Raw genomic sequence first — 23,768 nt, 5'->3', positions numbered from 1 at the left:
CATTCACACCTACGGACAATTTAGAGTCACCAATTAACCTGCATGTCTTTGGACTGTGGGAGGAAGCTGGAGTACCTGGAGGAAACCCACGCTGACACAGGGAGAACATGCAAACACAGAGGGGCTCCCCCACCCCAGGGTTCGGACCCCCAACTCTGGATTCAAACTAGGAACCCTCTTGCTGTGAGGCGACAGTGCTAACCACTGCACCGTGCTGCTCATTGTTTGTAATACTGATATAAATTCTAGTGCTGCGCTGTGACCATTTAAACATCACAAGTATCTTGTCATAGACATTGACTGGTGTTGCGTCATCGTTAGAGTCTCATTCCCTTTTGGCAGGAAAAAACCTAAGGAGAGGAACAGGACACATTTCAGCTGAAGAGCCATCATCCATTACTCTCTTCAGCTGAAATGTGTCCTGTTCCTCTCCTTAGTGTGTCTGTGTCTATGTGTTTGCCCATATTAAATAAGTGAACTCTACTGTGAATGCTGGTGTTCTAGGGTTGCAAAGGTATCTCAGAAAATATTGTGGTTTCACAATATTACAGAATTTATCTTATTATCAGTCAGGGTGACCCTTAAAGGATGAAAACAGGCGGGTTATTGTTGGTTGAACAAATGTTTTATTACTATAACTGAAACTTGAATTCATTTTGTTAATGGAAGTTTGTGTAAAAAGTCTCCTCTTTGAAAATAACTTGAACAAAGGGAGACTCTTCGTCCAGTCGCATTTTTTTTTTCAATATCGTAAATAAGCAAACATCAACTTTTACATCGCAGTATACCTTGAAACCGGTATATCTTTGCAGCCCTACAGTGTTCTATCTGTATTCTGATCTTTGCCAGCACGGTGCACCTTTTTTATACGGTCTAAGATTTTCTGAGTTGTGCGCACTGCTATTTTTCATCACATCTCTGTTCACGTCTCACTAACACGTCTCTTAATGTCACAGATGAGGAAGAACGATGAAGTCAGGGGCATGGGAGCTGAAGGCAACTGATGACACCTGACTGGCTAACCCAGTGAGTATTAAACACTTGTTCTGGTCAGATTTAACATTTGTAAATTTGGATTCATCGTCTCTAACTTGTTCTGTCTCCTCTTCAGATCATTCCCTGACACAGGAGGATGTGACTTCAGCCAGCGAGCTCAGAGTCTTCTCCTTGGACGCTGGACCGAGAGCAGCTTGATAGGCATAATCAAGAATACCATGCTTAGATACTAATAAAATTTGCTCTTAATAAGAGCTCCTTATTGTAAAGCAGTTGTGTGTATTTATCTACGACATGTGAATACAACTACAGTAGCGTTTAGGTTTGTTTTTTTTTAAGGGACAAGTTTGCAAGTTGGGGAATCTGTTCTTGCTTATGCCTATTTAGTCCTCTTAAGTTTTACATTAGGGGAAAGGTTGTGGGTGTTCACTGAGGAAATGTTTCTGACTACTGGTGTCCTTTTAATTGCAGTTATTTGGGTTGTGTTCGTTTCCTGATTTTGTATTTTCTCAGTGATTTATTGTTTGTTTTATTCCACTCCTGTCTGTATCCATAAAAGCTCCGGTCACTAGGATCTTACAAACCTTTTGTCTTTATAATAATTTACCAAAATGAAACAGACTAAACTGGTTTTGAGAAAATTATTAATCTTTCTTGCCCCACAATCTGCACTTTAGCTCTGTTCTGTCAAACTGTTCAATTCCTCCACCCTTAAAGTTTCCTTAATGTGATTTGATTCATCATAACATGCTGGCTGGGGCATTGCAATAAAAATACAGCTTATGATTTACCTAAAAAACATATGAGGTGTTTACTTTGAAAAGACTCCATGAGAGGCATTTGATGTAACTCCAGAGTGGCGGTACTCCTGGTCCGACTGCACCTGCTGTGTGTCAGGTGGTTGGTTTAGCTTCAGACAAAGACGCCAGCTGCTGTTTTGTAATTAAAGCTTTGGTTTAGGTTTTGAGTGTTGGTGATGATGATGATGATGATGTGTAAGAAGAAGCTGAACTCAAAATGATCAACACGAGCAGTTCTGTCTTGAGTTCAGGAGTTAGGCCGACATCATTGTGAGTCTTGTCCGGTGTTGAATGAATTAACCTGGGTTTTAATGTTATGAGTTGTATGATTGTGTAGTATATTAAAGACAATGTGTTCGTTCATGGCTTTTTGTACTTCTGTGCTTCTGCTGGAAAAACTGGCCGATATAAGTGAACAAGCATCACATCCACTGATAGTGCTTTGGATTACAGACTGAAGAAGACGCGCTGATGATGAGCTGCAGTCACAAATTATTACTTAAATCAGAAGAAACGTCCAGCGTCTAAAATACAATTCTAAATTAAAGCCGGTGATAGCCGTAGCTGGAGGCATTATGTTTTTAGGTTGTCTGCCCATTTGTTGGTATGTATGTCCCATCCTTGTAAATAATATCTCAAGAACGCCTTGAGGGAATTTCCTCAAATGTTGCATAAACATTAACTTGGCATCAATGATTAACTGAAAAGATTTTGTCGGTCAAAAAATCAAGGTCACTGTGACCTTTGGCCTTTCTGCCTATCCACTTCCACTCACGCTGAGTGTCCGCCACATTGAGTGCTGTCCCAAACCAACTAGTGTGGAGTGGAAGTGAGTTATAAAACCCTCCAGTAGTGAGCCTGCACTGATGCCGACTTACTGACTGTGTGCAACACTGCATTGTGTTTGTCACAGAAGATGCTCTATATAAATAAAGTTCAGTGACTATCCCTACAAACCTAACCTGCTCTCACTAAGATAGACATTTATATGCCTGCTGTCATAAGGCTGTAAACATCTTAAAGGTTGTATTGTATAAAGGATAAAATATATCCTTCTCTAGTCTCTAGAAAATAGTTCATTTGTTTTGAGTGCTGAGTATTTAAGAACGTTACAAAAACCAAGAAGCGTCTAAACATCTAAGTGACAATACAAAAACGTATGTTTTATATATAAAAGTTATCAAGTCATTTCTTTTAATGATAAAAACATAATATAAAAAAATAAGGTAAACAATAGCAGCACATACAGATTAAATGTAAGTGCAACAAATACATATGAGAAACATAAATTTGGATTAAGCTTTGTTTTTCTCCATGGATACCAAAAGTTATGACAGCTCCTTTTTCTGCTGCAGAGAGGGAAGTTTGTCCCAAACTGTGCTGCTGTGTTTACCCTACAGCTGTGAAGGTTTTGGAAAGGCCCCTTGTCCGTCTCATTTTTGTGCACACGATATCCCAAGAACACCTCACGGGAATTTCTTTAAATTTGACACAAACGTCTACCTGGAATGAAAAATAAATTGATTTGAATTTTGTGATCAAAGGTCAAAGGTCAGTGTGACCACAAAATGTATTTGGCCATAATTTAAAGCGACAAAACTTCAAACAAATTTCTAATAGGATAAAATAATGAAGTGATGAGGTTTTATATCCAAAAGGTCAAAGGTCAACTACACTGCAACGTCATACTATTCTGCAAAAACACTGATATTTTTCATGTGTAATTTTCTCTCTAGAGAAAAGTAATGTCATTACCACTACTGTCTGTCATTACCAACACAACACATATTTTTAAATACATTTTTAAGAAGTTGTTTAAATCAGACATATGTGTATTTTTAGATATTAAAAGCTATCCCTTAACATTATACAAACAAAACAAAACAAAACATGAGTCCTGTGTCTGGAGTAACTATGTATGTCTTGTCAGGATTAAGGAATATATTAAAAGGATGCACTTCACAAGACATGAAACACTGTTTAATTCAAGTTAAAATATTTCTAACTACTGACAGATCAAAAGAGAGGTGTGAAGTTACATAAAATGCCTTAAAATCAAACTAAACTGTTATTTGACATGTGGCAGTAATTACTTTATATTGCTGACATCTGCTGAAAATTGTTAAATAATTAAAATTCCTCAAAGTGACGTGTACATCCATGCACAGATGATGGATCCTGCCAAAATGACAGTGAAGTTTAGGTGGATAATTAAAGGTTTTATGAGATTTCATTTTTGAGAACTTAAGAATCCAAAAGTTTCCGACATCAAATAAGCACACAATAATATAAATTTAATTATAAGATATCCAGGCATTGTCTTAAAACTCGTGTTTCCTCGGCAGTGACAAAATAAGCACAAATCATGGACACGATACGAGCAAAAATTACAGAAATTTTGTTCGTATATCACTTCCGGTATGAGACCCAGCATGGCGGTTTTATTTTGAAGGCGCATAACTCGTTTTCCGGTGAAGGGGCGGGAACAACTATGACAACAACATCAGTGCTGTCAGGCTGCTGCTGAGTGTGTGTACGCTGAGCATCTCTCTGCGAGTAGGAAGAGAAACTACGCTAAAAAGTACCGCCAAAGCATCTCAGGTAGTGACGATAAAACACCCTCATTTATACAGGTTATTTATTCGAGTGTTACAGATAAAATAAGCTAGTTTTAGCTAGCTGCGCGATGTAGCTAGCTTTACTGTTAGCGTTTAACTACACTAAGTTACTAGCTATAATGCTAACAACATGTCAACACTACAACAGCGGGGCATGATGGCATCGTTAGCTGTGTGCTGTTAGCTCGATAAATAAACCAGAGATGATGTTAGCTATGTCAGCTAACGTTAGCAGATACACTTTGTAGTCAATATTCAGTCCTAACCTAAAGTAGAGGCTTGAATTAGCAGTGTTAGCCTCGTGTTAGTGTTTTAGATACTCTTAGATTTATGAGCGTTTTGACTTTGTTCAGGTGAAATCAGTCTCCAGCTGTAGCTGTACCGCAACAGTGTGAGTTACAGCGGGTTTTCTTCACTGTCTTCCAGCTGTGGAGATGATGGAGGAGAATGAGGAGCAGTCAGACCTCAGTGTGATGGAGGGGAACAACGACGGAGACAGCTTCAGGTTGGACTCTGCTCATTGCTCTGATCTGATCATTGTCGCATCCAACAATGTGTTGGTACTTTATATAAATCACGCACGGACACAGTGTGTTGTGTAATATCATGCAGCTTCATTGAGGGTCCCCGCCCACCATTAATACAACTATAGGCTGAAAATACCTGTAGTAATTGCTCGATTGGCTTATAAGTGTTCCTAGATAAAGCTGTGATATGCCAGGTGTTATCAGGGTTTTAAAAAGATGTGAAGTCTATCAGTCTCTGACATGTTGCAGTAACATTAATACATATTCATGTGTAACTAATGCTGACTACATGTAAACAGATGCAGTTTTGTTGTTTGTACACGGGGTGGCGCACTAGAGCAGGAAAACGCAGGTAATATAGATAATGTGCAGGTGATGAGCGGCAGGTGTGTGACGGGGGAAGTAAACAGGTTTTGGAAGGTGTTAAGCGTGTCAACATGACAAGTTTGTAGTGTGTAGAAACAAGGGATTTAGATAAATGTTGATTATTTCCTGCAAATATTGCATCTGGATTTCCAGAGACTTGATGATCACTAACATTAGGTGGGGAAAAAGTCGATATGTCGGTATCGGTTATCAGCCAAATGAGTTGTTACATATTGGCATATCGGATATCAGAAGAAAATCCTTTGTTGTGCATACCTAAATCATACCTACCTCAAAGGCTTGTTTTTTTTTTTTATAAATTCACTGTTGTCTTCTCCCTGATGCTTGTCCACTGTTCATAAGCTCTTTGGTAGGTTTAACTGCGTACTTTTCTAACGCAGGACGAGGCTGTTTAGCAGAGAGTGAAGGCTCTGTCAGTATAGCTTGTGTTCTAGTCTTCACTGTGCCCTCATCCTGTGAGATTGTTTTTTTAAGTTAGTATCTCCAATAATAACCCAAATCTTTAAAATAACAATTTAATTTAGTTTTCTTCACAGAAATCATTGAAACTAGTCCATACCCATTGGTAGCTTTGCCACCTTCTACCTATGCCAGTCCTCAATGCCTATGTGCAGTTTCACACTGATTGACCACGTCAGTGAGTAGAAAAACGTGGGACAGACAGAATGACTGACTGACAGAATGACACACTGACAGTTTCCGTGATTATGTACAGCATACCATACCATGACTTAAGTCATACCAAAAATTAGAAACACACACACACACAGAGTTTTCGTCATTATATAGTAAGATGCTGAGATAAAGGCCTCATTTTTAGAGAAGTTTTTTGAAATCAAGAAAGCCTCGTGATCTCTAATAGGGGTGGAGACCCTGAGGCTGGGAACCAGTGCACTAGATAATCATCATATCCATAGGGGGATGAGTGCTGGTGTATATGTACAAGTGTGTGCATGGTAAGAGGATATAGACTAAATTATTGCACAGCTGTACTGTCCCAGCCAGAAAACGGTTGGGCTTACTGCTCATAAAAGTAATGACGTGTAATTTGAAGTGTGTGTCTGGGAAAAGCTCCTGGACCGTGGTTAATTTAACTCCTGTGGTCTTTTCTGCAATACCAGTGGTAGATTTGAGGCTCTTGCATTGTGCTGTTTGGTTGTTGAGCCACACCAGACTGTTGTCAGTTTATATTACCATGGGTGGAGTGATGAGGAGAGGACAGACTTGCTGACTGCTTGACCTTAAGTTGCTGTTGCATAGTGGGATGAACGCTTAACTTCTTTCCTGTATACTCCAGGGGAACTTTTTTGTGTATAAAACCAATGATCAGTGTCATTAGAGCTGTAGAGAAGCTCAGTTACACAATGGAAAGTGGGCTGTCATGATACAATCTATATATTGTATAATACAGTATGTAAGAGCTAGTCCAGACATCTCCTCCTGGACACTATGTTGTTTTTGTAGACAGTTTTGCATTGCCATTTTGAGGCAGAGATAACACTGTCCAAGTTTGGCTCCAAAGTCAGTCAGAAAGACGTGCTTTACAATGTCGACATTAATCCTCATTTCTTTTCTCTTCACCTCTTTATGGCTCCAATCACACAGAAAGCGTTTTAGCAGCTGGAGGCAGCTTTTTGTAATTGTTTTTAATGAGAATTAACCTTTTTGCTCACTGTTTTCACATTGCTACGCGCCTGGGTTTTCTGTGCTCTAGGCGCCTGGCATTTTTGCCGGAGCGCTCTGAACTCCTTGATTTGGAAAAGTGCCCCACGTCATCTCTGCTTTTTTCCCATTGTCTGATCCAATGATTTGAGAGGCGGGGCTTCTGTGGTGGTCATGACAACAAGTTTACAGCTGGTAAACAATGGAGGAGAAACTGGTGGTAGTGGTTGCTGGATACCCAGAGCTATACGACTTTACAAACCACGGTTAGCACCATCTCAATAGAGATAGACCAACTGGCGGTACTCCCCATGTTCCAGCCTCTTTATAGAGATAGACCAACTGGCGGTACTCCCCATGTTCCAGCCTCTTTTCTAGGGTCTCATGTACCCACACAGATCTCTGTTTATCTGCTGACAGCCTCTCACCCTCAACCAGAGCTACAGACAGTACCCTCTGCCTCAGCATGTCAGCAACTACACACTGATTGCTGTGAAATTAGTAGGCAGTCTTAGCGAGCCAAAATAAATGGTAGATTGATTACACTTACATTTGTAGTACATTTACAGTTTACAGCTGCTTCTCAGTCATTAAATTAAAGGTGTGTCACCAGCAGTTGACTAACTCTTTGTGCAGCTGGTACCAGACCTCCAAGAATTTCCTCAAAGCATAATTGTCTGTCTCATTTAGAGTGTAATTCACTGCAAGACTAAACACAGCCCACTGTTTGCCAGTCTATAAATCTGCCTGCACTCTGGCAGATGGATTAGGTTGCCCAACGGTTTACACATAATACGGATTTTAGAAAAATAAAACAAGTGTTGCTGGCCTGGCTGAGGAAAGGGCAGCCGGGTGCTCAGCAGAGGGTCGGAGATTTTATGTTCACACATGCCAGCTGGTTTCCCAATTTTCTAATAGGCCTAATGTTGAGACATTTTCCAATGAGATTATACGTAGTTTTTAGTACACAAAGAAGACTTGTAGACAAATTAACCAATTACCCAAACACTCAGTCCAACTCTGGAGCACACAGATCCTCAGCCAGGACTTTCCTCATTACGTTGATTTGATTCAACAGAAACAACCAAAGCTTCGGACCGCATTTGATTCTCCTTGCGCTGTCCAGACATACTTAAAACTGACTTATACACTGCCAACAATTTTGGACCTATAGAACGCAGTTTCAGCTCTCATATTTTGTAACTTCAACAACACTCAGACCCTGCTGCATTTAACACTTGGAGCAAGAATGGATGAAATCCGTCAGCTGTTAGGCACCATGGGGCGCGTCCGCTCTGACAGCCTCTCCAGCGATGCCACGCAGTCAACAGGCAGCAAACTGCTTCTGCGCCATCGGCTGAACCAGCTGATGACATGCATGGATGACTTGGACCCCAAAAGCGAGCTACATGAGAAAATGGTCAAGAGTCTGGATAACGTCTTCCTTGTCTGTGGCAAGAGAGCCAACAAGCCCAGAAAGCACAGTTTCAGGTGGAGAACTAATGTCACCTCTTGGTTTGTCTTTTCTGTGTGCTGAAGCTGGAGGAAGAGTTTGTATTTTTGTCCTCTATCTCCTTTAGTTCACCTCTGTGCTCTTTTCTTTTTTGCTTCTCTCTTATAACTTGTGCTTCATGGATTTGTCCCCTGTGGATTCAGTGCCAACAAAAGACGCTCTTGATCCTTGTCAGTTTAAAACCCTCCAGTAGAACTTTGTCCTTTTGGATTTCTGTCATTCATTTGTCGTAGCTGAGCGCAGGAAGTTCATCCATATTAATGTTGTGAGTTTGGATGACTGGTTTCATTATGTGTTAACCATAGAGGCCTGATGTGTTTATGGTAGTGGCACAGTGCTTATACTGTAACAGCTTTACGCTCAGATGATATGCTCATCTTTGGGTTTAGCTGCACTGAATGAAGCTCTGTGATTGTCAAAGCTCAGTTCTTACTTTGTGATTTAGTGCGGCTGGATGTGTTTCAGTCATGAGGTCGTCCTGTATATTTTAAAGGTATCATGTCAGTTCTAAACATCTGTCCGTCTATTATTTATTAGTGGAATGTGTATATTTTTGTAATAAAGTGCTGCAAAGGTGACTATTTTTCTGTCACCACAGGCTTCACATGGTGACGTGGAACGTAGCCACAGCTGATCCTCCAGACGACCTGACCGTGCTTCTCCATCTGAACTCCCCAAAGAGCCCAGACCTCTACGTCATCGGGTAGGTGGTGCAGGGAGTGTGAATTGATTGGTAGGGTGTGTGTGTGACGGGATGTGGGGCAGAGCGACTGACGATTAAGACCGTGTGTGTGTGTATGTGTTAGTCTGCAGGAGGTGTACTCAGGGCCTTTGAGGTTTGTGTCGGACAATGTATTCGATGACCCGTGGAGTCATCTGTTTATGACCACCTTGGGACCACGGAAATACATTAAGGTACAGATCTTCTTCATACACATGCGCACACATCAGGCGACTTCTGTTTTCACAGGGAAACAAAAATAAATTGATCTTTCAAGTGTCAGTTTTTATTGTAAATGTTAAGTATCATGTTGCACTGTATTTACTTTGTGTGTGTTTCAGGTGTCATCCATCAGAATGCAGGGTCTGCTGCTGCTCTTCTTCTCCAAGCTGGACCACGTCCCCTTCATCAGAGACATCCAGGCCACATACACACGCACAGGCATTTTCGGTTATTGGGTGAGAAACATACACACACAGGACGCCACTGACTGAGGTGGATTTATACTTGTGCGTCAGCTCAATGCAGAGCCTACACCGTGGCCTACGCTGTTGTGAGCATTTATACTTGTGCGTCAGCTCAATGCAGAGCCTACACCGTAGCCTACGCTGTTGTGAGCATTTATACTTGTGCGTTGGTGTGTCTGTGTCACTCTGCAGTTGCACCTCCAAAACACTAGCTGCCGTCTGAGGTTTCTGTGAAGTGCTGTAAAGTTTAGTTGATTAAAAACACACATTAAACACACATTAAACATGGCTTAATAGAGACAGTTTCAAACACAAGTACACAGATCAGCTCACTATAACTCGCAGCATTCACAGACAAACACTTGTCTTTATCTGGACACATTTTCCCCACAAATACAACATGCTAACGTTATTAGCACAAGCCTATGGCATTTTACATTGTATAAATTAGCCTAGCAGCTAGCGGACTTTTCCTCTGCTCATATGAAGCCAGGATAAATAACACACAAGACTTAAAATGCTATTTTTGTGGAGGCTTTACTGTCTTCACAGTTTACTGCTTGGCTGCAAACAGCTTCCTCTGGAGCCACTAAAGGCTTTATATGACTTTTCTACATATGCAGTAGTACTACCCGACACACTGCACTGTAAAATCAGTTCCCCTTTTAATCAGGAATAGAATAAAATGTGTCAATAACACATCCCACTTTGTGTATCATGTTTGTGAACTGAGCCACAGAAGCAGAAGTAAATGTTTGACTTTTTTCCCCCAAAGTGTCAAAAAATAACTCTGAGTTCTTTCTGCACTCGTCATGAGTTGCTCATTTTGTCTTTAGTTTCTGTGTCAGTTGTAAAATAATTGGTTAGTTTTTCACATATCTCAACAACTGTATGAAAACTGCAGAGTGGTTCAACAGACCTTATCTCTTCCTGTTTGTCTCTCAGGGTAACAAAGGTGGCGTGTCCATCCGTCTGTCTTTCTACGGCCACATGCTGTGTTTCCTCAACTGTCACCTGGCTGCACACATGAAATACGCCACAGAGAGAGTGGACGAGTTCGAGTACATCCTGGACACGCAGACCTTTGACTGTAAGAAGGCTCCAACAATTGTTGACCACAGGTGAGCAGATACACAGACCACAAACTCCAGTTTACCCAAACACACAAAATCTGTACAGTCAAACATTCATGTTCTTAATTCTCAGTGTTTCTCATTTCTTTATCCATCAACTGATTTCTCTTGCTGTCCATCGTCTCTCTCTGCTCTCTCTCTCTGGGCTCAGGCTGGTCTTCTGGTTTGGAGATCTTAACTTCAGAATTCAGGACCACGGCATGCACTTCGTCCGCTCCTGTATCAACAACCAAACGTTCAGCCTGCTGTGGAGCAAAGACCAGGTTTGACACTCACAGAATCATTCAGCTGTGTACAGCATAATTAACTCCCGTCCATATGCTCTTTTATAGTCGTGTTTGTATTTTATTCTTATTTTAGACCTCGTATTATTTATTTATTTAAATTTCTCTATCTGTGTTGCTGTCCTTATACTGCTGAAATAATCAAATATTCCCTCTGGCGGTCAATAAAAGTTTATCTGATCTTAAATGAGGGTTCATTTGAGTCCCAGCACAACACTTTATTATTTGTGTGTGAGTAACCAGAATCATGGCTCATTAGTGTGTTTGTGATTTGGGAGTTTGGGAGGTTTTGAAATGTGTGTGTGTTGTCGTTCTAAGTTGACCATGATGAAGAAGAAAGAACAGCTGCTCCAGGAGTTTGAAGAAGGACCTCTGGACTTTCAGCCCACGTACAAGTTTGACTTGAACTCCGACACTTATGACAGCAGGTAACGTTTCCAAGTATAAACAAGAAGTCATCATCTTAATCAATCTTACTGAATCATGATCATACTTTTAAAATCAATTTTCATCTCCAGTACTTTCCTCTTAAAATATGAATTTGATATTTTATTAGAGATACTAGATAAACATATTTTATTGATGCCTTTTTCCACCTTCACAGGGTCTACAGGACTTGGTTTGGCTTTAAGTAAGAGTCAGAACACATTTGTGTTCACATTAATAAATCATGTCACCCCTTTTTAATTCACCTAACTGCACTTTTAACAAGACGCTAAAAGTAGGGTCCTGTTTTTTTTTTTTTACAGGGTGTCTGCAGGTCCTTAATTTGGGTGTCGATTTTATAAATTGTAGGCCTTAAAAAGTAATTAAATAGTCCTAAATTTTAATTTGAGAAGTCTTCTTTTCCACTAATAGTTTATCTGATTTTATTTATCCATCTTTTAATTTCTCCTTGTCAAAATAAGTTGAGCAGCTTGTCTCATATCACATACTTCTGTACTAAACACTTTAATATTTTGAGTGTATAAATATGAAGTGCATTCTGCATAGTACGGGAAAATGCATTGTACTACTGGCGCACTCAAAACGGTCCAAAAGTGGAACGATGGACACTTCTCACTCTCAACGGTCTTTGTGACATAGTGGAAGCTACGTCACAAACTTCTCAACTTTTGACATGGCGACTGGGGACAACAAGGAGCGTGTTAGATGTACATGTTTTTGCACTAAGTACCAAAACTGTTGTCAATTGGAAGCCGTCAGTAATGTTTGTCGGGTCTGTTCTGATTTTGCACCGCAAACAATAATGCGAGTGCCGTTGTTAGCTTGCTAGCTAACATTAGCATTTGTTAGGTAGCTAACTTGCTCCTAGCTCTGGCAGCACATTTTAGAGCCCTTACACATGCGGAGTCTTTAACCGCCTGAACAATGCGACATCTGGTGCTGGATGCTACTTTTTTGCCTTTTCTGTGCCACCTTTCAAGAGCGTGGCGGCAAGTTGTGTCTGCCAAGCAACCTTAACGAGCACCATATCATAGCCTAGTTACCTGAAATCCTGAGTGCAGAGCTGATCTTCTTCCAGGAGCNCGCGACGTCTGGTGCTGGATGCTACTTTTTTGCCTTTTCTGTGCCAGCTTTCAAGAGCGTGGCGGCAAGTTGCGTCTGAGGTTGCCAAGCAACCTTAACGAGCACCATATCATAGCCTAGTTACCTGAAATCCTGAGTGCAGAGCTGATCTTCTTCCAGGAGCTGTTTATCAGTGTCGAGGCCTACCGTCTGTGGGACAGATGTAAAGCTCTTGGCACACCTGCTGCACGTCTATATTGAAAACAATTAATTTTAGGGCGCAAAAACGCAGCATGTGTACGTCCCTTTTGTCAACATTGATGTTGTGGTGTAAGTTTGGTTTATGTGTGGGTGGAGATAGCAGTCAAATGTTGGCGATAATGCTCCACAGTTTCAAAAGGAGACTAAGTGGAAGAAACAGTTTAAAAAAAAGCTGTCATCACTTCCTGTAAGTGTAGAACGGCAGTGCACAATTTGAGATAACACTACCCTGATGAAATTAGCACTCTATGCAGGAAATATGTAGTGTAAGTAGTGTCCTACACTGAAGTGTACCAACAGAAGTATGTGATTTGAGACACACTCGAGCTCCTCTGCGTGAAAGACAACATCTCTGATGTTACAAATGTTTAAACCTACAGCTAAACCTAATACTGTCTTTTTACGCCGTACTTGTACTTAACCTGTCTGCAAAATATAGATTAAATAACTCACTGTAATAACCACAGTCCTACATAAGATCTACCTCTGCACAGGACCACATATAAACTACTCACCTTTATCTTTACCTGCAGTGATTCGATGCTTGAAGAATAAGATGATTTTCCAAAAAGCCGTCTTAAATTTGATTTAAAATTATACCTGTAGACACCCTGTTTTATGCAGTGTAGTAACTTTAAGTGTTAACCACTTCTCAAAGGCTGAATGAAGATGATCTTCATCTGTAAACAAACAAGCAGGTGGAGCGAACAGTCTTTTTTAAGACAAATGTCAGATTGTCTGTGCAAAGAAAAGACTGAAATGCTTGTTTATTTTATTTAATGTTGTTTTGGGGGCCAGTGATATCGCTGTTAAAGGTATCCTGTGGAGTTTTTATCAACTAGTGGCACGATGGAGAAATGTTTTATGAGCAGAAACCCTGTTTTGTATCATTGTCATGCACATGTGGACACAGGAGAGTTTTACATTCCTACTGACAGTTTCACATTATTCTTCTGAACCTGTGAGTTTCATGCTTCTGACAGTTTGGGGGGGGTTACAGTAATGCACCAAGAAATGTAGCGATGCAACATGCAGGGACTTAAAAGACTTGATACATGTTTTATGAGGAAGAAAAGACATTTAACACATTTGTTTTGCCTAAAATACACTTAGAAAATTACACTGAATGTAAATATAACTGTGTGTGTGTCCAAAAAACTCCAAAGGGTACTTTTAAATGGCGAAATATCAGTATTAAACATTAACCGTCATTTAACCTCCAGTGTGTTAAAACCATCCTGCTGCTTCCAGTGCTTGTTCACATAAAAGCCAGTGTGCACACCTCTGTGGGTCCCAGAACAACTGCTGCATAACAGCTAACACGCATGGCCAGGAATAGATGTTACGGTAACACAGGAGCTATGACTGTGGATCATTCAATATGTGTGTGTGTATCACTCAGAGGTTGCTAGAAGACAACAGCTGATGTGTAGTGTGAGGCAAACTTTCTTTTTTGTTTGTGTTTGTCCCGTTGTGATCATTCTGTGTCCCCACTCTGAACTGAGTCTGTGTCAGCAGCTATTTGGTGTGGTGAGACACAAATAAATGAACGTGTGGGAAACCCTGGTCCTTAGCACATGGACTAAAGTGTATGGTGTAAGTGCTTTGAGGGCGTGTCCAACCACTTTTGCAACTTAAACTGTGCGTAACCTGCCCACAGAGTCTGGTGCAAGGGGAAAAGGAGTTGTATTTAGTTGCTTAATTAATCATAGGTGTGTTTTGGGCTTAACATGAATTCAATCAATCAGAGTGTTGTCTTCCGCTCCCTTTAAAAGCCAGGTGTGCCATGCATGCACCTGGCGCACTGCTATTTACATGGCAGACTTGGCAAATTGAAGGAGCGAGTGTTTTTCTGCTGAGTAATGCAGGAAGAGCAGCGCTGTCACTGCAGCAAATATCGTGGGACATTTAAGCAGCAAAACTAAAACCTAGTTTTAAACGTGACAGAGGAAACAGAGCTAAATTTTTAGCTTCTGAAATCAGTGACGTTACACCGCTTCCCGTCTGTGAATGAGCACAATGTCTCTCTTAATGTGGAGTCGGACAGCAGCTCTGCTCTGGTCACATGTTAGAGAATGTAATTAATGTTTTCCTCATTAATGATGTGTCATTTCACCCACCCACAACCCATCTGCTCGTTCCTGTGTGTGTAACAACTGCAGGCACCTAGGTGCGTCTTACTATATAAATATTGTGTCCTTTAAGTAGAAGGAAAATACTGTGCTCCTGACTTTAGACCAGGTTTTTGTTAGTCAGTGGTTCAGTCACAAAATACGCCAATAATGCACCTGATCACACCTCGTCTAAGACCTACAGGCCCATGGGTGCACAGATGGGTGCGTGGACATTTGCTCCTTACACAGCGTGGGCTGACCGTGAACGTGACAACTGCGTCGGTGTGAGACTAGCCATGAGAGCTGCTGTGTGTCTGGAGATGTGGCGAGAAACACATTTTGTATTATCAGACAAAATGTATCACAAACTTTAGACTGCATGAACAAACTGAACCTTCACCTGCTGTGCTTTATGTTCTCTGTGTGTAGATGCCACACTTTGTTTCCCGTCAACATTATAAACCTTTATATTTCCTGCTTTTCCCCTTCTTTTCCATCCATCACCTCCTTCACCTCACATCACCCTTTATTCCTGCTATAAAGAGTCGTCTCTGGCTGCTGACTGACGTCCGTCTTTCCTCTCTCTCCTCTCTGTACACACACATCCAGCGGGAAGAAGCGTAAACCCGCCTGGACCGACAGGATTCTGTGGCGGCTCCGACCCAAAGCCCCGCCCCCTGACGAGCCAGATGACAGTGGGGTCGGACCAGATGTAAAGAAGGCCGTGCATGTGGAGGAGGATGAGGAGTACCCTCTGAAGGTCAGGCAGGAGTTGTACACCAGCAACATGGAGTACAGCATCAGTGATCACAAACCTGTCGTCAGCATCTTCACGCTGGAGGTGAGACACTGGAACGCTGAGAATGACACAGACACACCTGTTTAACCTGCCTCACACACCCTTAATCCTGAGTGACATGTTCCTGTCAAACACACACACTGTAGTTTATTTTGAATCAGTCCACAACCTCTGACAACACGGTTTATTCTGTTTTTGAGAAACTTTGGCTAAAAACAGAGACAGAATGCAAGAAAATTAAAGTTTATAATTATGACATGTTTTAAAAGTTGAGATGAAATTCCTTTTTAACCCTTTCAGATCACATCCCAATCATGTTTTCTTCCTGTAAAACAAATATGACCTGTGCTTACACAAGCCAGTACCAACCAGTTTCTACATGACATCCAGCTCCAGTCAGTCAAACTGCAACTGTTAGCTGCACAGAGCCAAGATTAAGTTAGCTAGCTACGTCAGTGTCCTCATTTCCTTCGATCAGACAGGGTGTTTAAAAACTAAATAATGTGGAGGTTGAACTTTCTGTCCCCTGTTGGACTTCTGTTTAGCAATGTCACCTCGTTTCCAAATCTTTTACTTGGTAAGCTATCACAGCTGATAGAAACTGTGGCCAAACCTACGAAAATAGGGTCTGAATTTTGATGACACGATTAGATGACAGATGTATTTTCCAGTTTATTCGTGTATCATTTACCTCCAACAGCCAGGATGATTTAACGTGTGAACTTAATTTCTCCGTCTGTCCAGCTGAGGAAGATGATCGAGACTCCTCTGGTGCGTCTGCAGGCGGAGGGCGACTGGAGCGCAGACATTGACGCCATGGTTATCTACAGCCCTCTGCAGCCGTTCCCCTCCAGCACATGGGACTGGATCGGACTCTATAAGGTTGGCTGAACAACAACTAATCACCACTGGCAGTTTAAATGTGACATTTCAGCGTGATAACATTGAATGTGTGTTTAAAAATTCAGGTTGGATTCACCAGTGTGTCGGACTACATCACCTACACGTGGGTCAAAGACGACGAAGTGGCCTTTAATGAAGAAGTCATACAGGTAGAACCAGTCACTCTGTTGTGACACATTGGAAAGGTATCAGAGAAAAAACTGATGATGTAATAAAAGGTAGATGTATGAATAAAAAGTGTCTGTTTTCACAGGTGTATGTTAGTAAAGAGGAAATCCCTGTGCGGGGAGGAGAGTGTGTGCTGTGCTACTTCAGTAGTACTCTGCAGTGCATCATTGGAATCAGTGATCCATTCAAGGTGAGGAATAAACAAATACTGTACACCAAGATTAATCTGCTAATAGTAATGATAATAATGACCCTAAATGAAGACTATTGGTAGACAAGGAGTATTCTTAGTCGGGGGGCAGCTTTACTAGAATCATCACTTGAAACTGAGTCCCCAGTCTGACCTGCTGGTCTCTCTCGTAGGTCCATGAGTCTAAGGTAGCCAGTGAGGAAGGCCTGGAGCCGGAGAAGATCAACGGACTCAACCAAACCGTAGCCAGCGACGACTTTTGGAACTGATCTATGAGGAGTCGTAGATGTGGTATGATAGAGGTGGATCTGCCTGAACCACATCACGTAATTTAATTAGTGTGTTTCCTGATTTGTCTCCAGAGGAGCAGATCAGGAAGTGTTGCCTGTTCATGCTGTGACACATCCCCACTGACCTCTCTAATGCTACTGGTGTGGCTGTTAGGCCTCGTTCAGACATATTCAGAGTTTATCCAGATTAATTTTAGAAAGGCTGTACGTAAAAAAAAAACCCCACATGAAATGTGATTTTTGCAAATCAGATCCAAACCACATTTGGAGGTGGTTTGATATCGGATTTCAACAGATGAGATTCAGTCCGACAGCTCTGCCCTTTCAAATTGGATTTTCAAGTGTTGTTTGTGTCATGACACTCAACGTCATACATGAGCCCAATTCATGCTGCTACGAGCAGAGCAATATGGACGAAAGGTCGCTGCTCTCTGTCGCTGTTTGATGTGAAGGGTGAAAGGTTGGACCTCCATTTCTCATGCTTGCATGTTGAAATGACACATCGCCAGCATAGCTACCAGAGTTTACGCTACACTTTGGTTTTTTGACGGCCAATATGAAGTATATTTTAAATATTCATGTAATAGCCTACATTTAAAGGCAATAAAACACTTTAAACTAAATAACTACTAAACGACTACTCGGACGTTTAGTGACAGGCAAAAGAGGAAAAGGCCTCGGTGCGCTAATCGTCACCATAAATCGGGGGTGTCAAACTCATTTTAGTTTAAGTTCCACATACAGCACAGTTTGATCTCAAGTGGGCCGGACCAGTAAAACCATTGCATGATAACCTGTAAATAACGAAACCTTCAAATTTGTCGCTCTCTTCCAGTGTGAAGAAGTAACCTTACAGGTAACTCACATCCTGAAAAGGTCCACAGTCAATAAACAAATCCATTTACAAAACAAATGATGAACAGCCTGAGATTAAGGCTGAAAGATGACAGAAAAATAAGTGCAATTTCCACAATATGTCCGTCAGTAAACTCACCTTCAGAGTGTGGCTTTGATGCTGATGCTATTCCGTTAGCATAAGGTAGCTAGCTTTCACAGCTGCACTGCTGATCTCTCAGCTAAAACTAAAACCAGACTTATGTTTCCTCAAACCCGACAACCATTAATTTACCATCTCTGTTCTTAGTTGTCCTCCCAAGTTGCTAAATTTTTCGCCATAATGAGTTGATAGTGGTGTTAAATATAATATTTCATTTGGACTAAAAGGTACAGCAGTGAACTTGAAGTGGGTTTAATGACTTCCCAGCAATTTTTTCACTTAGCTAAGTCATTAAGTGGGCCAGATTGGACCCTTTTGGCGGACTGGTTCCGGCCCACGGGTCATATATTTGACACTCCTGCCATAAATCATTAAGCCTGCTATTTACCGTCTGGCTCGCCATCGTGGAGTGAAGCGTATCGTCACTGGATGTGGCGTAAGCTCTGAACAGGCATGGACGAACTCTGTTCGGTTTAGAGGGATAGTTAATATCCCAAAATCTGGTCTGCTGATTTAAGTTTATATTTAAGTCGTCCGGGCAACATATCCTATAGGTCAGTTGTTTGATACGCGATTAGAAAGTTTATTTATTTGACATATTTCCAACCGGACATTTAAGGTTTTGATATTTTCATCTGACAGTCAACTACACGCGATACACTTAAAAGCTGCCGGCTAACGTAAACTCTGGTGGCTGCGTAGTTACTGAGACCTTCGTCGTTACCATAGCAACCCATGCAGATAGTTTGGTGGTGTCCGGACACACAAATCTGATCTGATCACAGCTCAGAGCAGACAGTCTGTCTTTGAGATCTGATTCGAGGACCAAATCTGATTCACCTTCAGTCTGAACGCAGCCTCAGCTACTCACACCTCCGTGGTCAGAGCACGACTTCCTCTGTAGGGTCATTTTCTCTACGTACGTTTACCAGAATTTAAACTTTGACTGAAACAATACAAATGTGGCATTTAAGATATGAAGTGCTTTGATTGAACATTATATGTTTGGTTAATGGGGAATAGGATGTAACAGGTTATTGATAAACAGAAGGTGAGGTATGTCGTAGGATCTGTACAGTCTGCTGCTGTGTGTCAGTAGATAAAATGCAGCTGTGTGAAAAGCTCCATTATGTGTAAACTCTGTGTTTTAATGCTGAACTTTAAACGCTCTCACAGCTGCTTTGTGTGGCTGATAGAAACGCTGGATCACTGAATAGTTTTGCTTGTTTGGAGACGTGAAAACACTCCACCTGACTGCTGCAGTGATGAAAAGGGAATCGCAAAATTAACTAAACTCTTTGGCTAGTTTAGTGTCAGCTGTGTTCATATGGAGTTATTTTGCAGTGAGAAATTAGCAAATTAATGTTCACTGCTTCCTTAGCAAGTATGAAGAGAGAGGTTAACTTAAGTCATTGTGTGGATGTGATTAAGATGCATGTTCATGGCAAAGCGAATACGATGCTGGAGTTACAGCAGTTTTCACAGCAGATGCCTTCATTAGTAGCTCATATTAAGTTTCCTTGTTTTCATTTTAATCTAACTCAAAGCTTTAAGATCAAGTGCTTGTTCAGGAGATAATCAGAGCTTCAAACCTGTGGGTGAACCAATAGGCTAAAGCAGTGGCTCCCAGCTGGTGGGTCGTGGTCCGAAAGTGGGCTGTCAACTTGCCAACATGTCAAGTTTGTTAAAAACACACTTTATTTTAAAGTACAGGGAATTTCCAGCACAGAGCTTTTATTTTGAAGTGCCGTTTCCTGCTGTAGAGTGCGTGACTTACAGACAGCTACTTAATAGAGACAGCAAACTAGCTCAATGACATGACGCAAGTATGACGCTGAATATATTAAACTGTGTGGACCTTGAACGAATGACTGTGGAGAGATCTGGACCCTGTGTGCCTGGACCAGTTGGGAACCAATTTTTTGGTCTGGCTAATTAATCGGTGCCGATTTTTACAAACTATCGGTATCAGCAGAAATTTTTGCTTGGACTACAACAGCTGGTCCAGTGCTGCCAATCAGCTATCGACATTTTCCTGCTCCAAACTGTCGTCATTATATCCAGCACCACCCGAGCCCATCACCAGAACACACTTTGTAGGCCAATTGAAATCCAATGAATCAATCGCAGCTGCCTTAACACCACCAAACACTCTCAGTATAGCTCCTTTGGAACCAACAGTTCTGCTAACTTCACTGACCGATACAAAAATGCAAAGTAAGGTCCTATCTTGAGCCAGGGTTTAGTTTGTCTGTTTTGGGCTGCTGCAGAAACATGGCGATGCAACACGGCGATCTCCATAGACAAGGACCTGCTCCCTATGCAGATCAGGACAGCTCATTCTAAAGCCCCATTGAAACAAGATGGCAGCTATTTCTGCCAAATCAGTCTGCAGCCGATCCTGAGACAAAAGAGGACAAGGTCCAAAACCTGAACAAATTTAAAGGGAAATTTCGGTTTATTTCAACCTGTCTCCTATCGTCCTAAATTTGTTTCAAGTGATTAGTGACATAGAAATAATAGTTAGCATGTTAGCCGTTAGCCTAGATACAGCCGGGGCGCATAGTAGCGTCAGACCTGTTAAAACGTAAGTGAACGGGCAACCTTCAAGTGCAAAGTTAGTCCACTAAACAAGCTTTTTTTCCACAAAGACCGCCTCATATCGTTAGGATAAATGTCAGAGAACATATAGAAAACGACATGTAAACGTGTTGTCTTACCTTACCGGTGTGCTGCCATGTTTGTTTACCATTTAGCTCTGCTTTCCAAAGTGTGGCCGAAATATATCTCGCCAGCTGTATCTAGGCTAACGGCTAACATGCTAACTATTATTTTTATGTCACTAGTCACTTGAAACAAATTTAGGACGATAGGAGACAGGTTGAAATAAACCGAAATTTCCCTTTAATGGTTGAAACTTGTTTATTTATGATTAGTAATGTTTTTAAGTTTGATACGGCAACAGATTTGACCAATTTTAGCAACAGTAACAAGAGAAACTCTTGAAGATCCACTCATTACTAAAAGTCTGTCTCATAAAAGAGACAATAAAAACTAAAGTGATGGTCAAAGTTGTCACGGTGAAATTTAAGGTGTGCTGTTGGATTCACGTCATCAACTCATGCATTGAGTAACATTACAAGTTAACATTCCACCTTAAAAGTCACCGGCAGTCGGCCCAGTGAATGAAGTTATTTTTTCTCAGACTCCAGCTGCTGTGAGAGGCAGCAAAACATCCTTTCATTTTATAGTTACAGTTTACTAATAAAACTCTCCACAGTATGAACAGTGGTTACATGAGCCCGTGACCGTCCTCTACTGACCAATCAGACTGCAGTGTTCACAGCTCCACCTTTTAGTACCAGATCTGTGTGCTAGGTACCCCAACAGAGGGGGGACCAAACATGGGGACGGTAAGGAACAGTTCCATTGGTACCATCCACAACTTTTCACTGTGGAGGAAAAAATGCGCATCGAACTGCACTGTACTGTACTGCTTGGTGGAAATGGGGCTTTAGTAAGAGATCAGACTGTCCTTCCTCTCCACTTTTTTAAATACATTGTATTATTGGCTACAAAGTCATTTTTATTTATAAATAAGCAGATAATTATTACTCCTACAGCACTGATCTTAATCTGCGTACTGTCCTAAGGACGTTGCTGTTTTTATTAATGGTTTATATGAAATATAAAAATATTTATAGGGCTCACAGAATAGTCGTGAACGGACTGCTGTTGGAAGATAGAGACGATTTTGCAGTTTTGATTTTCTCCTCAGTGTTTTTAATAAACTTCAGTTGTTCCTGGGGGACTTGAAAACATAACTCTTACTTTTTTGTGGAGCAAATAACCTGTGACTTATTCTCAGCTTGCAGTCTTACGAGCCCACCAGCACCTTGCAGTAGTTAAAGACTATTCATTCCTTTTTAATACAGACTGGTTATCTGGTTATCAGAGCAAATTGAACATAAAGATATGTTGCACTGGCTGTTGTTAATGCGTATTTATAGGTTGTCGTGTTATTAGTGTGTTCTCAGAAACAAATATAAATATTATGTTTTTATTTTCAAAACAGTCTGGATTCAGCAAGTGCCTTTAAGATGATTGTTGCATCACAGTGAGTGTACTGTACTATGCTGCTCAGTTTATGTATCGTTAAAGTTCATCAGATTATTTATCATAACATGGTGCGGTTCTCACGGCTTCTTCTTGATTATGAATATTGCTGTTTATAACTTTCACTGATACAATATCTCTATTTAATGGTATTGGTTTGCTGGAATCAATTATATTAGCAGATTTATGTATTTTGGTTTTGTTTTTTACTTAAAGTGACCTATTTTCTGACATAGAAATGTTGTAATGTACTGTAAGAGAATACCAACAAATTTACTGCTTTGCAAAGGAAATATTAAACGAGTCTCACTTCATTCTGTGTGTGGTCAATTAATTTTATTATTATCTGTCATTAGGTGTGTAATTGCTTTGTCTCAGTACCAGTTTAAGTAAATTTAATGTAAAACGTAAAGATATTGATCGATGGCAGCTCCAGAAAATCTGACCATGTCCGCCCATGACATCATCTGTCAGCCTTAGCAACAATCTAAGTTTCATTTAACCTCGAAGAGACACAGAAGAACTCAGACCTGATGTTTTTTTATTTTTCCTTCAACTACAGTAACAATAATATTCATACAGGCTTAATATTTATTATCCTTCTGCGCTGGCGATAGTGAAGAGGCATTATGTTTTCAGGTTGTCTGTCCGTCCGTCCCATCTTTGTGAACATAATATCTCAAGAACGCTGAAAGGAATTTCTTCAGATTTTGGACAAACGTCTTGGACTCAACAATGAACTTGTTACGCTTTAGTGGTCAAAGGTCAAGATCACTGTGGCCTTATCCGTCTCATTTTTGTGAATGTGTTATCTCAGAAACACTGAGGAAATGTTTTCAAATTTGGCACAAATATCAACTTGGACTCACAGTGAACTGATTAGAATTTGGTGGTCGAGCATCAAAGGTCAAGGTCGCTGTGACCTCACAACCATCCCATTCAAAAAAAGGCATGAGGGAATTTCTTCAAATTTGGCTCAAACTGATTAGAATTTGGGCATGGTCAATGTCACTCTGACCATGTCTGTCACATTTTTGTGAATATAGTATCTCAAGATCACAGAGAATTTCTTCAAATTTGGCACAAACAATCATTTGAACTCAACGATGTAGAGATTGGATTTCGGTGGTCCACTGTGACCTTGCATCTGTCTCATTCTTGTGAACACGATATCTCAATAACATAATGGAATTTCTTTAAATTTGGCACAAACGTCCACTTGGACTGAAAAATAAATTGATTCGAATTTGTGGTCAAAGTTCAAAGATCAAGCTCACTGTGACCTCACAAAATGTTTTGGGCCATAAATCAGG

The 23,768-nt window shown here is 40.9% G+C and overlaps 2 protein-coding genes across 4 annotated transcripts in view; both read left to right on the top strand.

Moving 5' to 3' along the window:
• LOC126404336 (phosphatidylinositol transfer protein beta isoform-like) overlaps nucleotides 1–2,159 on the top strand; it is an 18,556-nt gene extending 16,397 nt beyond the window's left edge. Inside the window, exons 11-12 of the mRNA XM_050067517.1 lie at nucleotides 957–1,026; nucleotides 1,112–2,159. Of these exons, the coding sequence (XP_049923474.1) occupies nucleotides 957–1,004 (48 nt within the window). The 3' untranslated portion in view covers nucleotides 1,005–1,026; nucleotides 1,112–2,159. The remainder of the gene's footprint in view (nucleotides 1–956; nucleotides 1,027–1,111) is intronic.
• A 2,134-nt stretch (nucleotides 2,160–4,293) lies between these two features.
• LOC126404123 (inositol polyphosphate 5-phosphatase K-like) lies at nucleotides 4,294–22,769 on the top strand. Of its 3 annotated transcripts, none has more exons than XM_050067134.1 (14): nucleotides 4,294–4,397; nucleotides 4,841–4,919; nucleotides 9,102–9,206; nucleotides 9,310–9,418; nucleotides 9,566–9,682; nucleotides 10,637–10,812; nucleotides 10,976–11,087; nucleotides 11,427–11,536; nucleotides 11,713–11,739; nucleotides 15,602–15,833; nucleotides 16,536–16,673; nucleotides 16,760–16,843; nucleotides 16,948–17,052; nucleotides 17,226–22,769. In XM_050067134.1, the coding sequence occupies exons 2-14, from the start codon at nucleotides 4,849–4,851 to the stop codon at nucleotides 17,319–17,321; spliced, it is 1,482 nt and encodes a 493-aa protein (XP_049923091.1). In that variant the 5' UTR covers nucleotides 4,294–4,397; nucleotides 4,841–4,848; the 3' UTR covers nucleotides 17,322–22,769. The 3 variants fall into 3 exon arrangements, with proteins under 3 accessions (XP_049923091.1, XP_049923104.1, XP_049923099.1); XM_050067142.1 differs by having other exon boundaries at nucleotides 4,319–4,397; nucleotides 4,768–4,919; XM_050067147.1 differs by lacking the exon at nucleotides 11,713–11,739.
• The last annotated feature ends 999 nt before the right edge of the window (nucleotides 22,770–23,768 follow it).

The sequence above is a fragment of the Epinephelus moara genome, chromosome 2 (assembly GCF_006386435.1).
Source record: "Epinephelus moara isolate mb chromosome 2, YSFRI_EMoa_1.0, whole genome shotgun sequence".
Classification (NCBI taxonomy): domain Eukaryota; kingdom Metazoa; phylum Chordata; class Actinopteri; order Perciformes; family Serranidae; genus Epinephelus; species Epinephelus moara.
The sequence above is the reverse complement of the archived record's forward strand: the minus strand, read 5'-3'. Positions and strand labels throughout refer to the sequence as shown.